At 42.5% G+C, this 17,616-nt stretch overlaps 1 protein-coding gene across 6 annotated transcripts in view; it reads left to right on the forward strand.

Moving 5' to 3' along the window:
* The window catches only part of LOC138683372 (zinc finger protein 462-like), a 121,377-nt gene that overhangs the window by 91,698 nt on the left and 12,063 nt on the right, over positions 1 to 17,616 (forward strand). For all 6 annotated transcript variants that reach the window (XM_069775076.1, XM_069775078.1, XM_069775072.1 and 3 more), the window contains exons 8-10: positions 2,919 to 3,180; positions 6,390 to 6,526; positions 14,995 to 15,218. In XM_069775076.1, coding sequence (XP_069631177.1) covers positions 2,919 to 3,180; positions 6,390 to 6,526; positions 14,995 to 15,218 — 623 coding nt within the window. The remainder of the gene's footprint in view (positions 1 to 2,918; positions 3,181 to 6,389; positions 6,527 to 14,994; positions 15,219 to 17,616) is intronic.

Raw genomic sequence — 17,616 nt, forward strand, 5'->3', positions numbered from 1 at the left:
ACACCACCACAAAGTCCCAATAGCAGAATCAAGGCTCCTTCTGGAGACTCAAAATCATTCCAATTATTCCAGATCCAGTCCATGACAGTTTCTGGTGTTGCCCACATTCTCTGCTAATTACTGTTGTGGGCAAAACAGTTTAAAGTTGGGGAATTTTGCTTGTGTTTGTTAATTTATTGCCAACTAGCACAAACCTCCCATCACTGATTTGGACATTGAGAAAAAAAGACAATTAGACAAACACATAAACACATAAACACCTATCCTCTCCCCTTCACAGTCTCATCTTCCCTTACGTTCACAAGTTACGCTCAGTCTGTCAAAATTCCTCTAATAAGGAAATTTGTGGTATAGAAGTTTGAGGTGATATGTGTAATAGTTTCTGCCTCGTGTGCCTGCTCCAGCATGGGTTGCCCACAGGCTACGTTCCCTTTAGAGGTGTATGTACCACCAGACACACACAAAGTGCTTCTCCAGCCACTACTGGCTGCCTGTGTATTTCTTAAATATGTTTGAGCAGGAGCGCCACGTACTTCTTTTATTGAATAAAATTTTGGTGTGAAGTGTGTTTTGTTTCTTTCCCACAGTTGCTTTCATTTGCCTCATGGCAGGCTGGAAGCAGCTGTGAGTGACACAAGGCCTTAAGATTTGAACGGGTAGAACTCATTGTGAGCAAACCTGCTGTAGAAGTAATGAGAACAAGGAGGATAAATATATTGTGATCCAGTCTCTGCTGATGTGACTCAGAAGAAACAAAAAAAAACTTGAATCATTTTACCAGAAGCTTTCATGTCTCTGCTGTACCCTGATGATGAAGCTGGGGAGCCTGGAGACATTTTCCTCCCTATGTTTTGTTTTTGTTTGGTACTTTTTGTTGTTGCTGTTTGTTTGGTTTTCATTTCTAAAGCATATATAACTACCTCTATGGCAGTGAGAAAAGAAAGCAACCATTTTACTCTTTTAAAGACAGATGAAGTCCACACACTGAGTGCTGTACAGGCCTGTTTGCCTTTTGTTTCTCTTTACTAATTGGTTAGAATGGATGGTATTAATTTCCAACAAGTATGTGTTTTAGAGAATTCATACATATGCAGCCTCAGGGAATTATACTTTGGAAATGAAGCACCCATCAAAACACAAGGTGGCTGGTACACTTTGTATTCTGACTTTTTTTTTTTAACCATCTTTTGTTTTCCTTTTCAAAAAGCTTAAGAAAAGATCCTTTTTTTATCTTTTCAGGAATGTCACACTGAAATTCATCTGTGCTTTGTCTGCTTTCATTTTGTATTGGTTTTATGTGGCAAGGTTTTGGTAGCTGGGGGGGTTACAGGGGTGGCTCCTGTAAGAAGCTGCTGGAAGCTTCCCCTGTGTTCGAGAGAGAGCGAGCCTATACCAGTTGGCTCTAAGACGGACCTGCCGCCGGCCAAGGCCGAGCCAATCAGTGATAGTGGTAACGCCTCTGTGATAACATTTTTAAGAAGGAAAAAAAAAGTTGGGACGCGGAAAAACAGCCACCAGAGAGAGGAGTGAGAACATGTAAGAGAAACAAGCCTGCGGACACCAAGGTCAGTGCAGAAGGAGGGGGAGGAGATGCTCCGGGCGCCGGAGCGAAGATTCCCCTGCAGCCCGTGGTGAAGACCCTGGTGAGGCAGGCTGTCCCCCTGCAGTCCAGGGAGGTCCATGGTGGGGCAGATATCCACCTGCAGCCCGTGGAGGACCCCACGCCGGAGCAGGTGGGTTCCTGAAGGAGGCTGTGACCCCGTGGGAACCCTGCGCTGGAGCAGGTTCCTGGCAGGACCTGCGGATCTGTGGAGAGAGGAGCCCACGGAGCAGGTTTTCTGGCAGGACTTGTGACCCCGTGGGGGACCCACGCTGGAGCAGTCTGTGCCTGAAGGACTGCACACCGTGGAAAGGACCCATGCTGGAGCAGTTCGTGAAGAACTGCAGCCCGTGGGAATGGCCCACGTTGGAGAAAGTTCATGGAGGACTGTCTCCCGTGGGTGGGACCCCACGTTGGAGCAGGGGAAGAGTGTGATGAGCCCTCGCCCTGAGGAGGTGAAGCGGCAGAAAATAACATGTGATGACCGTAAACCCCATCCCTGTCCCCCTTGTGCCGCTGGGGGGGGCTTGGTGGAGAAATCCGGGAGTGAAGTTGTGCCCGGGAAGAAGGGAGGGGTGGAGGGAAGGTGTTCTGAGATTTCGTTTTATTTCTCATTTACCTTACTCTGGCTGATTTGTAATAAAAAGTGAGCTAATTTTCCCTAAGCTGAGTCTGTTTTGCCCGTGATGGTAATTAGTGAATGATCTCTCCTGTCCTTATCTCGACCCGCAAGCTTTTTGTTATATTTTTCTCTCCCCTGTCCAGCTGAGGATGCGGGAGTGATAGAACGGCTTTGGTGGGCGCCTGGCGTCCAGCCAGGGTCAACCCATCACACATTTATACCATTCATGGGCAGTTGTGAATTATATAGGACAAAGTAGGAGAATTCCTAACTTCCACATTCAAATCAATGTATTGGGAAACTTCCAAGACTCCCCTCCCCTTTTTTTAAATAAAGTATTCTAGTTTTCAGTTTGTGTGCTGAAACATATCTAGTCTGTGGGTTTTTTAAATATCATTAAAATGGTGTGACAGCCTTCTGTTGTGTTTTATAAGGGGGAGGGAAATATTGTATCCATTTCCTTTTTCTTTCTGTCTTTAATAGGTTACTCTCATATATTTATCCCTCCCCAGATCAGATTTAAAAAGCCTAATCTCAACTGACCACCTTTTATATTGTAGAATACAAATCAGGTTAGATGAAGAAATGGTAATCCTTTTATCTCTTCAGAAAGCTGCCTGCTGGAGCAGGTCTGGAATCTTTTTAAATTTCATTGACCCGCCTAGAATGACAACTTCTTTCTCTCTTTCTTTATAGACTCTTCATACTCGGAACCTCCTGATGTTCAGCAACAGTTGAACCACTACCAGTCTGCAGCTCTGGCCTGGAACAATAACATCAGCCGAATTCCACTTTCTGGGAGTGCTGCAGGAGTGGAAAAAACAGAAGCTATCCTTAACTGTGAATTTTGTGAATTCTCCTCGGGTTACATACAGAGCATTCGACGTCATTACCGTGACAAGCATGGAGGGAAGAAACTCTTCAAGTGCAAAGATTGTTCCTTTTATACAGGCTTTAAGTAAGTATTGTGCAAAACAAATAAACTGAACTTCTAACAGGATTTTTTTAGCACTTCAAAAGACTTCTGAAATCTTTGTGAGAACTGGCTGTAGCTAAGAGACACATGCCCGATGGTGACCAGGGAGTGAAACATAGGAAATGCCATACCAGATCACAGCAGCATCCATGTAATTATTTTTCTTCATTCCTACAACAGCCTGTACCATCTGCTGAAGAGAAAAGCATGAGAAACACTTGCAGTTGGCTGTACTCACTACAGTAAATAGTACAAGGAGTGGGTTTTCCCCCCCCTCACAATTTGTAATTAGATGCTAGTCCTCACCATCAAGTATGAGTTTTCTCTCCAAAAATAAGGCATATTTTTTGAACAATTAGCATGAAGCATGGGGCAGTTAAATGTTCTAGGTAGGTTATAGAATTTCTATTCCCTCTATAAAGAAAGCTCTCATAATCCCTACCCCCCACCCCCCCGCAATTTACCTGGCTGAAATATAAAGCATACTCCAAAGTGACTGATAGCATATAGAAACATTTCAGCAAATCCAATTAAACATTGCAAAATTTAAAGTTTCAGGGGATGTGGGTGTGTGTGTTTAGCCATGTTCCCTAAGGAAAAAAAGGTTTATGCAGTTGTGCTGTTTCTGAGTTTCCTTCTGATATTTTGAACCCTCAGTCATAGCCCCCTTAGCTGACATTCAAGGTCTCAAAGCTATTATGTCCTTAGGAGATTTGTAAAAATAGATAGCATGGTTGGGTAAAGGAGAGAGGTTCTGTTGAAGAATTGTGCTCAACCTTTCCTATTAGAATCATAGAATATCCTGAGTTGGAAGGGACCCATGAGGATCATCGAATCCAACTCCTGACTCCACACAGGGCAACCTAAAAGTTAAACCATATATCTAAGAGCATTGTTCAAACTCTTCTTGAACATCAATGGGCTTGGGGCCATGACCACTTCCCTGGGGAGCTTGTTCCAGTGCTTGATCACCCTCTCAGTGAAGAACTTCTTCCTAATATCCAATCTGAACTTCCCCTGATGCAGCTTTAAGCTATTCCCTTGCATCCTATCACTGGACACCAGTGAGAAGAGATCAGCACCTCCCTCTCCGTTCCCCCTCATGAGGAAGTTATAGACAGCAATGAGGTCACCCCTCAGTCTCCACTTCTTTAAGCTGAACAAACCTAGTATGCTCAGCCTCTCCTCATAAATCATGACGTCTAGTCCTTTCACCATCTTTGTTGCCCTCCTTTGGACACATTCTAATATTTTTATATTATTCTTATATTGTGGACCCCAAAACTGCACACAGTATTCGAGATGAGGCTGCACCAGTGCTGAGTATGATAGGACAATCACTTCTTTCGACTGGTTAGCTATACTGTGCTCAATGCACCCCAGGATACAGTTGGCCCTTTTGGCTGCCAGGGCACATTGTTGACTCATATTGAGCTTACCATCAACCAAAACCCCCAGATCCCTTTCTGCAGGGCTGCACTCCAGCCTCTTGTCCCCCAATCTATACATACATGCAAGATTACACCATCCCAGGTGCAGAATCTGTCATTTGTCCTTTTTAAATTTCATACGTTTGGTGATTGCCCAGAGGGCATCAACAGTTGCTCCTAATTTAGTATCATTGGCAAATTTACTTAGTGTGCACTCAACTCCTGTGTCCAGGTCATTGATAAAAACACTGAGGAGAACTGGCCCTAAAATTGAGCCCTGGGGAACTCCACTAGTGACTGGCTACCAGCCAGATGTTACCCCATTTACTACAATTCTTTGAGCCTGACCCTTCAGCCAATTGTTCACCTATTGTATTGTGTACATGTCTAGCTGTATGCTGGACATTAGACACGAGAGACCTCATACAAGAGCAGCCTCAAGTTATACATCCATAAGGGATCAGGCTTTGTTGCTTCAGCTCCTTGCCGGTTACATGGCATAACTTGCTGTTTAATTCCAGATTACTATTACTATTGCTGCTACAGATTATTATTTGTTTTAAGCGTTTCCAACTCTTGACAGGTCCAATGTATCTTTTCACATTTTCCTATTGCCCTTTTCTCCTACCAGGATTAAACAAAATTGCCTTAAATCAAGCTGTAATTACATATGTTCATAGTTACATAGAGAGCTGTGTTCTTTATTGTGGTGTCTCAAACTTTCTGGGATTAAGTCTTTCCTCTTTAAATGTACAACATATACACGAGCTCTCTTTAAAAAAAACAACATCCAGCCACCATAGAGAATTAAACACACAAAAGCATCCACTGAAGTTGATAAAAACTCACCTATTGGCTTCAATGACCATTGGATCAGGCCCAAAGCCAGTTGTGTAAGTTGTTTTGCGTTCAAGCTAACAGACTTGGAGAACTTTCAAAGGGGCTTTAAATTCTGTAATTCAATGCAGCCAGCAGCTTCGCTCTTGCAAGCTTTAGCACTATCCCAGGAAAAAAAATGACCTAATTCCCCCAAGTTTACAAACACCTCTCATTTTAGTACTTGACCTTGTGGCTTGATAGGTGCATAGTTAATTTCCTCTGCATGTATGTCTCTTGTATCTTTTAAGTATGCAGCTAATGGTATGAGATTTGTTGTGTAAAAGTACTGTTCATTTGTGGAGTATTCTCAGTCTTGCATTGTCAGGTCCTCATAATTGAGGCTTTCAAACTTATCAACTTGATGTCAAACTTACTGTAAGTGCAAGTCTATTTCATATCTCGAATCTGAACATTTCTGCTGTTGTGGGGCTAGTCCTACAAAGAGAGAGGTTGTTGAGGATTTTTTTTTTCCCCATCAGAAATAAGGTTTTTTTCACCCTTCAAAGTCTAAGGACAATTGAAAGGATTTTACTCAACTTGCTAAAATATCTCTCTTTGTCAAAGGCAAGCAAATAATGAGCACAAAAGTTGGAAATACTTTTGCCATCTTAACAATAGCAACATGACTATAGAGCAATCACTGCAAAAGAATATCTTGTGCAAAATGTGTGTTCAGTTACTTAGGGATATGAGCCTGCAAATACCTATGCTCATGTGATATCCATGTGAGTAGTCCTGCTGAAATGCCATGTGGCTTTATGAAGAGAAGGCTGAATGGTATCTGTACCATTTTATACAACACTTCTGTAATAGAGCTGTGACACTTCAGCATTCCATACACACCTCTTCTGACTGCTTCCATGTCTCCTTCCCATTTCACAGATCTGCTTTTACTATGCACGTGGAAGCTGGACATTCGGCAGTTCCTGAGGAAGGACCCAAAGACCTTCGTTGTCCTCTTTGCCTATATCACACCAAATATAAACATAACATGATTGATCATATAGTTCTGCACAGAGGTAAAGATGTCCCTGTATATATCTATATCTCACAAAGAGAATGCTAAACAGAACACCACTCTTTCAGATTGATCCATTAAGTTTTTTTCTCTGTATGTGAGCTCAGATATGTTGTATAGATCAGGCCTAAGTACATCTTACTTCTTTTCTGTGAAATATAAAATTTACCAATGTAGAAGTGGGACAGATTTAACATTCTTTTTAAGCTTTTCCTCTAGAGAGGTCAACAGTCGTCAAGTGCGTATTTAGAAAGAGTTAGACTAATTTACAACTCAGACCTAGACCAAGGTTGTTTCCTATGTATGTGTTTCTAAAGTGCTTGCTATCATAAATACTGTGGTAGGATGTATCAATTAACTCTCAAAGCTTAAAAATATCCCTTGACTGCTTGATTGAAATTTCTTTCTTCCTAACATCTTCCTCACCCGTTTTTAGGAACAAGACAAAAATTATAATGTTCCCCCCCCCCCCGTTATTGTTTTTTTTTTCTTTTAATCCAGCTAAAAGCAGGATTAGGGATTCTTATTAACTACAGGCAAGCTCAGAAGAGACATCTTTTGTGGTGCTCTGGGCTGAGATTCCTGCTGTTGTGGGTTAACCCCAGTGGGCAGCTAAGTCCCACACAGCCGCTCGCTCACTCTCCCTCCAGTGGGATGGGGGGGAGAATCAGAAGGGTAAAAGTGAGAAAACTTGTGGGTTGAGATAAAGACAGTTTAATAGGTAAAGCAAAAGCCACGCATGCAAGCAAAGCAAAATAAGGAATTCATTCACTACTTCCCATCAGCAGGCAGATGTTTAGAGCCATCTCCAGGAAAGCAGGGCTTCATCTTGCATAATGGATACTTGGGAAGACAAACACCATCACTCCAAACGTCCCCCCCTTCCTTCTTCTTCCCAAAGCTGAGCGTGACATCATATGGTCTGGAATATCCCTTTGGTCAGTTGGGGTCAGCTGTCCCAGTTGTGTACCCTCCCAACTTCTTGTGCACCCCCAGCCTACTCGCTGGTGGGGTGGTATGAGAGGCAGAAAAGGCCTTGATGCTGTGTAAGCACTGCTCAGCAATAGCTAAAACATCCCTGTATTGTCAACACTGTTTTCAGCACAAATCCAAAATATAGCCCCATATAACCTACTATGAAGAAAATTAACTCCATCCCAGCCAGACCCAGTACACCTGCCCACAGTTATCACACTTAATGCTTGTAGGTCTGTTGGCTGTCAAAATTCAAACCTGTGTGTTGGGATAGTATTCTGCCTGCTTGCAGGTTGGGCAGAGTTTTTGAGTATTGTATTGCTGGTGAGCAAGCACATTCCACATGCCATCTTTTTCTTGGAGGAGCTTCTGGTGTTGCAACCAGTGTCATAATTCCTTGTAGCAAACCACTTTTCAATGCTGGTTATTTAAGGACCTTCCTATAGCAAAGCAGTGAAGTAGATGTATATCATTCAAACTTCTTTCTGCTGTAAAGGCTATTTTGAAGGAGCATTTGAGAAAAAGGCTAAGGACTGTTCAAGGACCCAAAAGGCGTATAACAAAGCTGTCTTAGTAAGTGTAAGGGTTCAAGAGTTGCTTTTACTTAGGTGCAAGCTTGTCCTTGAAGGTATCATAGTATTGTATTTTGTCCAGCTTTAGGGCATGCTCCAGGATTACTCCTCTGGAGAAAAGGTGGGTTTGGAGGGGGGGGGGGCAGGGCAGGGAACACAAACCCTGGGGCTCCAAATACTGGCTTAAGCACATCTTGTGAGATAGTGTTCTCTGGATTGTGGTTGTGCCCAAGATCAAGTGGAGAAGGTCTGACAGTTCAAATGAAAACAGAGGGAGATCTTGCTGGGCCTAGTTAGGCAAACTTCCAGCAAAAGTAGACAATGCTAAGAATTTTGAGATGCAACAGTGGAGTAGCACTTCATGGGTTCAAGCAGTTATGCTGGCTTTACAGAGCTGTTTCTGACCAAATCTTAGGAAGCAGGGGTGCTTACCCGCTGAATATGTGACACCGGATCTGTTCTTTTTTATAGCTGTAGCTTCAGTTGCACAAAGCACCCTTGAGCCCTTGTGCTGCTGAAACAAAACTGTAGTAGGAAGGGATGTGATTATACATTCACTAGAGTGTTGGGGGAGGTAAAACAGAATAAAGGCTTTAATGCAAATGAAAATTTAGCCTTTAAAGAGTTTTATAGGCTCCTGAGGGAAGGGCAAGGATTTTTCTCAGGCATGCAGCACCCAGACTAAAGGAATTAAGGTCCTTTCCTAAAATTTTTCTTTCCGGTGTATATATCCAGATTAAAACCTATTGTTGTATCTAATTGGGGCAGCTAAAGCAGAGGATTTTGATGGGGTTTAATGTACACAAGAAGAAGGTGCTGCTGTGCAGACAGGACTGAGGGATGTTGCACAGTCTCAGATAGCCTTCCTTACTTGTAGCCGTTTAGATTGATAAAACAAGGACAGTCCCAAGCTGTGGTCTAAGCACATTTGTTCTCTAGGTAGAGGAAGCAGTACATTGTATAAAGTTAGAAGATTGAAGGTTTTGATCCATTTTCTGTATTATCTTCTCTCCTATGCAAAAATCCCTCCAGCAAAGTGAGAAAACAGTTATAGATCTCTAACTTGTATTATAGCTTTCAAAATGGTGGCATCCCAAGTCCCTGATTTGGCTGCATGCAGTTGAAATTAAGACTATTTGCCTCTTAGCGAATAAGTTGATTCTTACTGACCTAAAACATTATTAAGTGTTATGGCCCACAGGATGTTGCTAGCTTGCCACTGAGAGCCTTCTGTCATGTGTCACCTACTCTGCTCAATCAGTTCCTCAGAGTGATTTAACTTTGATTCATAGAATCATAGAAAAGTCTACATTAGAAGGGGCTTCTAGAGATTATCTGGTCCAACCATCTCTTGGAAGCAGGACCTTAGATTAGGTTATCCAGGGCCCTATCAAGCCAAGTCTTGAATATTTCCAGCAAGGGAGATTCCATTTCTTCTTTGGATAACCTATTCGAATGGGTTTTTTTCATGGTGAAGAATTTTCTTACATCAGATGGAATTGCCCTGAAGCAACTTGTGCCCATTGCCTCTTGTCCTGTCACCACACATCCTTATGAAGGGAGTACCTCCATCTTCTCTATAACTACCTTTTAGGGGTTCATTTGCCTTCATTGTTATGAAGGCACACTGCTGTCTCATATTCAGCTTGCTGCACAACAGGATCCCCAAGTACTTTACAGCAGAGTTCCACCCCAGCCAGTTAGAGCCCAGACTGTACTGCTGCTTGGGATTATTCTGTTCAAGGTGCAGGACTTGACATTTATCTTTGTTAAACCTCAATCAATTCTTGTTGACCCAGTCTTCCAGCCAATCGAGGTCTCTGTAAGGTTGCTCTTCCTTCTCATGTATCTACCTCTCCCCCCAGTTTGGTGTCATCTGCAAGTTTGGTGAGGGTGTATTCAATACTGTCATACAGATAATTTATAAAGATATTGAATTGTACTGGACCCAGAATCAACCTCTGAGGATGTTATGGATGCACGCACACTCAAATCCAACAGGTGTTAAAGCTCAGATTTATTCTTCAGTAAAAGTTAGTTAGAACTCCAGTAGTGAACTACAGGCTCAATGGTGTAAGGGGAATTAGGACTACACAGGCGACTTAAGAATCCTTGAGATTTAAAAGTGATGACTCAAAATGCGCATATCACTCACCTAAAAGCTGAGGGCTCTCTTCCTCGAGGAGTTACCTTGGGCGGTGTCCCGACCCAAGGGGGAGTCCCCGACTGCAGACCTGCTGCTCCGAGGAGGACTGATTCCAACATGTCCTCCGGCGGGACCCCATTTATACCCTTGTCAAATCTGATCTGTGGTCATTTTAATCCCTATTGGCCAAGAAGGTCACCTCAGTGTACCTGGCACGTCTCGATTGGCCGGTTCAACTTTCAACCTGTGGCCTCCAGGGTTTAGGTTTTTTTCCTCTTCTCCCTGCCTGGAGAAGTTTCGTTTCTGGCTGGGGGGATGGGGAGCGTACTGCAACAACTCCACTCATGACTAGCTGCCAGTCTGACTTTTCTTACTTCAAAAGGTGGTAGTTAATGGCTCAGTTTAGCCAGTTTTCTACCCATCTTGTGGTCCATCTTTCCAGTCCAAATCTTGCCAGCTTGTTGTCCTGGTTTTGGCTGGGATAGAGTTAATTTTCTTTCTAGTATCCGGTATAGTGTTATGTTTTGGGTTCAGTATGAGAATGTTGAGAACACACTGATGTTTTCAGTTGTTGCTAAGTAGCATTTAGACTAAGTGTGGTGGTTTAACCCCAGCCAGCAACTAAGCACCATGCAGCTGCTCACTCGCTGCCCCCCCACCCAGTGGGATGGGGGAGAGAATCGGAAGGAAAAAGGTAAAACTTGTGGGTTGAGATAAGAACAGTTTAATAGAATAGAAAGGAAGAAACTAATAATGATAACGATAACAACAATAAAAAAAAGATTGGAATATACAAAACAAGTGATGCACAGTGCAATTGCTCACCACTTGCTGACTGATGCCCAGTTAGTTCCCGAGCATCAATCCCCCCAGTCCCAACTCCCCCCAGTTTATATACTAGGCATGACGTCACATGGTATGGAATGCCCCGTTGGCCACTTTGGGTCAGCTGCCCTGGCTGTGTCCCCTCCCAACTTCTTGTGCCCCTCCAGCCTTCTTGCTGGCTGGGCATGAGAAGCTGAAAAATCCTTGACTATAGTCTAAACATTACTTAGCAACAGCTGAAAACATCAGTGTTATCAACATTCTCCAGCAAGAAGGCTGGAGGGGCACAAGAAGTTGGGAGGGGACACAGCCAGGACAGCTGACCCAAAGTGGCCAAAAGGGCATTCCATACCATGTGGCGTCATGCCTAGTATATAAACTGGGGGGAGTTGGCCTGGGGGGGATCGCTGCTCAGGAACGAACTGGGCATCAGTCGGCAAGTGGTGAGCAATTGCATTGTGCATCACTTGTTTTGTATATTCCAATCCTTTTATTATTATTGTCATTATATTATTGTTATTATTATCATTAGTTTCTTCCTTTCTGTCCTATTAAACTGTTCTTATCTCAACCCATGAGTTTTACTTTTTTTTTTCCCGATTGTCTCCCCCATCCCACTGGGTGGGGGGGGAAGTGAGTGAGCAGCTGTGTGGTGCTTAGTTGCTGGCTGGGGTTAATCCACGACACTTGTCAACAAGGGTGTTGTTGGAGACCGTGTCAAAGACCATGCTAAAAATCAAGGTAGATGATGTCCACAGTTTTCCTCTCTTCCACTGAGCAAGTTATTTCATCATAGAAGGCAGTCCAGTTGGTCAAGCACAATTCATCCTTTGTGGGCTGAGGCAAGGAGTGAGTATGGAAATTACAAAGTCAATAGCTACTTTACAGGCAAACAACGAGTAGAGATTTGGCTCTTGAGTTCCTCTTGGCTTTCATAACAGGCAAATCGTGTGAGCTCTTGAAAGTTCCATAATGGAGACTGAACTCCTGCTCCATGCCCAGCAGAGCTGTTGGCCTTTCATTTAGTCCAGGAAGTGCAATTAGTTTTTATTATCCTTTCCAGCAAATTTTCCCATCATGAAATGCCTTAATATTTTTCCAGCACTGAACGCAACCCACCAAGATCAATAATAGGGCTCCTTGTTTATAATCCCCAAAGCATTTGTTTTTTAGTAAATTTTTTTTTTCTTGGTATAAATAATTGTTTTGTCCTTCCATTTCATAGAATTGTCATCTGTTTCTCCGGAATAGACTTTCATATATAAGGGCTTTAAAGTGTTAATGCTTTTTTTTTTCCATGTTGTGAGCAAAACATATGCCTGCTTTGACTTTACATACTATAAATATTTAGTACATTAATTGCTTTTCTATTTAATCTCAGATGTGTATTACAAATAGCCCAAATGTTTCAGTCTAAAGCAGTGATTAAATTTCTTCAGAGATGATGCGGGGGGGCGGGGGGGGGCAGCAGAGGTCCCTTTAGTCATTTTGCTAAATTGTTCCACAGCATGTCATGTTTTTACAGTGCATACATGGTAGCCTTTGTGGGCACTGCTGAACTTTAATTAAATTTGTGTACAGAAGCCAAAGCTAAGTTTCACAGTTTCTGTGTAGGACTTACCACTTGTTGCAATTTTGCCAGTTGCTCAGATACAATAAGTGTATAAATGAGTAGCCAAATATGGGGCGGGGGGGTGATGAGAGACAGCTATTAAAGTGGCCGGAGATTATTAGAGCATCACCTTGCTAAATATGATGTTTTAAATTCAAATGACTTTGCAATTTTGAAGTTAATTGTTTGGATAAAGCTCACTGACATGAATACATGCACATTTAAGTTTTAAGTCATTACTGTCATGAAGCAGCAAGGGCCAGCTGCTCCCCAGGGTCCAGGGAGTAGAGGAGGATAACATGGACAGTAGGGGTGGAGCCTTGCTGGCCAGAGCCCAGCCCCACAGTACCTGAGCAAGGCAAGCAGGACAGATCCAGAGGTGATGGCCAGGTTCTACCAAGAGTTCAGATCATCAGGCAAATTTGCAGCAATGATACAGATCCAAGAACAAGCCAGGAAGTTAAACCACAGGTCAGAACCAGATCCAGTGATTGCCAAGCAGGTCCATGGTGATAAGGCAAGTCCAAGATCAGGATGGGAAGTCAGTCTATGTTGTGTTGCCTGTGATTTGGCAGGTGTGTGTGTGTGTGATTGTCAGTGAGATGATGGGTTTTACTGTTATTAATTAGGATGGTGCATTACTCCAAAGTGGTGGATAAAACCTTTTATACCATCCCCTGCTTTAGTGTTTTTTAAAATATGTGTCATGTGCTAGAGAAAAATCTAATTTTTAAATCCTTTAAATAGTGTTTCTCTTTTAAAAAATTTTTGTTGGAATTTTTTTCACTTTTAAAAACAAGTTACCTTATTTCAGTGAATTAAATTGCACAGAGCTGTAAATACCTTGTAAAATATTCTTGTTATGCATTCAAAATCACAGCTTTAATTCCTGTTATCTCTTAGAGCATGCGCACCCCTGTCCCTTTTCTCACTGGACCCTGAATGGACACAATTTAGCATTTTTTTGCAATAACTTCTTTAGCTGGCAAGGAACCACAAGTTTTCAGGGTCTCACCCAGATATAGTTTTGGGGGAAACTTTCACTTTTTAAAGTGCACAAAGAGAAAGTTCTGAGATAGGAAAAATTCCATGTTCAAAAAAAAAGGGGAGGAGAACAAACTGAGGAGGGTGGAATATTTAGATGGGCTGTGGAAAATTAGGCTCATGAGCAGTGGGGGTTATGCATTGGCCAAAGACAAATGGATGAATGCTGTAGCTCTTGCCTCCCTATAAATTATGAGAGATGTGTCAATGCACACAAGTCCCCTACGCTTCATGTTTACCCTCTAAGTATCAGGCCTGGGATTATTTTTGTTTGTTTGTTTGTTTGTTTGAAGATATCATTAATGATGATCTTCATGAGGAAGATCAAACTCTTCCTTTAATCTGCAGTCCATAAGGAATAATAGTACTACATTTCAGTGGTCTACTTCAAAAGGACAGTTGAGTAACAAAAGCTGTAGTGAAGATCTTCTGGTGACCCTCTGCTGAAAGGTCAAATTTGGGATTTCCCCTGCATCCACCACAGTGGATGAATGTTGCACACATCAGGATTCTGGCTCTATAGAAAGACTGAAATGAATTGTGCTGCCCTATTAAAAGTGTGTGTTTTGCATGAGAGGAAGGAAGTAGAGAGTTTAAGAACTCAGTGAGAGCATTTTCAATACGTGCTTGTAGCATATTCAGAATTGTGGGAAGCATGAAATTAAGTATGTGTGGATTTTTAATCTTAACTATTAAAAAGCTAAGGGTGTATTGAAAGTTTCTGCCCCTGGCTGATCTCTGCACAACCACCTTCAGGAGAAGATACTGCTGCACACAACCTCTCACTCCCACAGTGAGTAGCATTAAATGTGATGGTGAGAATACCGGCTCTGATAATCAGAAGCTGGGAGGGTGATGTATTGGGAATCACCTTACATGCTCCCTGTTTATTACAGTTCTAGCACATTTTACTGGCTTCTGTCATGTATTAAACCAGAATGGAGTTTGGTCTGACTGATTTATGTCTGCTTTTATATTCCTAGGCTCTGCTACTCTGTCTCACAAACCTGCCCCAACACTCTTATCTGCCCCAAATGTCTCCTTCCTATCCTGTTCACCTAATGAGTGGTTGCATTTGCAAAGACATCTGCATTTGTAGTCATGTAGGATTAACTCTGTGTAGAAAGGGAATTTTCTTGTATTTCTTTGTTGGTCCAGTTTTAGCTCGGTAGATGGATTGCATACACAAATAGCAGATCCTGTTTCTTGTGTGGGTGGTATGTTACAAGCTGTTGACACATTGCCTGATGGTTTTTATTTCTTAAAACTTAATAAACATTCCCCTCTCCCCACAGAAGAGCGGGTTGTTCCCATTGAAGTTTGCCGTTCCAAACTGTCAAAATACTTGCAGGGAGTTGTTTTCCGCTGTGATAAGTGTACCTTTACCTGCTCCAGTGATGAGAGTTTGCAGCAACACATAGAGAAGCACAATGAACTTAAACCTTACAAATGTCAACTCTGCTACTATGAGACCAAACACACAGAGGAACTGGACACTCATCTTCGAGATGAGCACAAGGTAACATCCAAAGGGATTTAATTTGTAACAATCTACTTCTTGCAACTGCTATATCTAGTTTATTTGCATATCCACTCTGAATAGCCAACCCGCATTTTTTTTCCAAAATTTGGAGAAGGCTCCTGTGCTGGACTTCAATTTCTCTCAAGTTCTGTATTTTTTCAGAAATTCAATATTGTGGGTTTCTAAAGCTGTTGAGATTGACCAGAATTCACTGACTAGTGAATGTAGACAATAACTATCTGGAAAAAGCATATGTATATATAGTGATATTTTTTTTTTAAGTTATGAAACATTAAGGCTGTGTGATTCAGACACTCTAAGACACAGGAGCTTCCAAAGTCTAAGATTGCTCTGGCAACTTGGGCAAAGTGACATGCCATACATATTTTAATAACACAAGTCAGTACATTCCAGTTTACATTTAACGAGGGAAAAATAGAAGCTTGTTATACTTACAGCTTAAGTTAAGGCTGCTTTGGTGTTTGTGTGGAACCTTCTGCGTGAAGACCTGATCCATGCTTGGAGAAGTCACTAGAAAGCTTTCCACAGACTTCTGTCTGCTTTGGTTTTTGTAGTTCTCAGCTGTGTTGCTGTGAGAGTAGCAAAATTCTAGAACTGAAGCATATTTACAGAGTATTTTTTTTGTCAGTTTGTGGGGAGGGAACTCATTGAATCCAACTATCAGGAGCTGAGCTGCCTGATTCTCACTAAAAACTTGTTCACACTTTGTTGACTGAACAACATTTTGGGGCCCCCCCCAAAAAAAAAAAATATTGACAAAATGAATGTCAAAAGTACCAGCAAAATTTTTTGCATTTTAAAAATTAACACTGTGAACTTATGTTGGCTTGGTATGCTTGTGTCCCTTTATTGCTCCTTAGTGCAATTTGAGAATCTTTCTACATTTTAACTGGTATCTGATCTGTTGCACATCTCCCGGTGACCACAGCAAGGGTCCTAGGAGATCAAAGAAGCACTATTCCCCACCCCTCTGACTGAGTGCATCAAGCTGGGAAGATTTTCCCTCTACTTGGGTCTCCCTTCTCTCCAATAAAAACCTGAAGTGATTACTGCTAGTAGTAAGGGTTATTTTCCCCCATGTTTCCTTAATAATTTCTAAATGTTAGCTGGCTAATTTGTGCCCACTCTCTGGGCTCAGGTGCATGATTGGCTTGCTGCATCTTAAAGAGTTTCTGTGCATGAGCTGAGTCACAGTAAGTGCCATGCATGTGGCCTTCTTTGCTTAAATCTAGTAGGTAACTTGTTAAGTCAGAGCACCTCAACACAGCTGTCAGCTCTAGGAACATGATACTAACACACTGCTGTATTTAGGGTAGCTTGCTATTTGCTGATATGCCACTGTGTGGTGGGTTGATCTTGGCTGGCAGGGAGAGGCCCACCCAGTCACTCTCTCACTCCCACTCCTCAAACAGGACAGGGGGAGTGTTGTGGGTGAACCCCAGTGGGCAGCTAAACCCCACACAGCCTCTTGCTCACTCTCCCCATAGTGGGATGCAGGGGAGAATCAGAAGGGTAAAAGTGAGAAAATTTGTGAGTTGAGATAAAGACAGTTTAATAGGTAAAGCAAAAGCCGTGCACTCAAGCAAAGCAAAATAAGGAATTCATTCACTACTTCCCATCGGCAGGCAGGTGTTCAGCCATCTCCAGGAAAGCAGGGCTCCATCATGCGTAATGGTTGCTTGGAAAGACAATCGCCATCACTCCAAATGTCCCCCCCTTCCTTCTTCTTCCCAAAGCTTTTATTGCTAAGCATGACCTTATATGGTGTGGGATATCCCTTTGGTCAGCTGGGGTCAGCTGTCCCAGCTGTGTACCCTCCCAACTTCTTGTGCACCCCCAGCCTACTCACTAGTGGGGCAGTGTGAAAAGCAGAAAAGGCCTTGATGCTGTGTAAGCATTGCTCAGCAATAGCTAAAACATCCCTGTTTTATCAACACTGTTTTCAGCACAAATCCAAAACATAGCCCCATACTAGCTACTATGAAGAAAATTATTTCTGTCCAAGGCAAAACTAGTACAGGGAGAAAATATGATGAAAAAGTTAATGGGTCAAGATAAAGACATGGAGATCACTTACCAATTAGTCAGGGGCAAAACAGACTTGACTTGGGGAAAATTAAGTTAATTTATTGACAATTAAAATAGAGTTGGATGGTGAGAAACAAAGACAACCTTCAACAACTTCCCCCCCACCCCAGCCAATTTTTCCCAAGCTCAACTTCACTCCTTCTTTCCCAAGTCCTCTACCTTCTCCCCCCCACCCCGAGTGGCAGAAGGGATATCGGGAATGGGGGTTGCAGTCATTTCATAACAGTTCCTCTATGCCACTCCTTCCTCCTCACACTTTTCCTCAGCTCCAGTATAGGGTCCTTCC

The sequence above is a fragment of the Haliaeetus albicilla genome, chromosome W (assembly GCF_947461875.1).
Source record: "Haliaeetus albicilla chromosome W, bHalAlb1.1, whole genome shotgun sequence".
NCBI lineage: Eukaryota > Metazoa > Chordata > Aves > Accipitriformes > Accipitridae > Haliaeetus > Haliaeetus albicilla.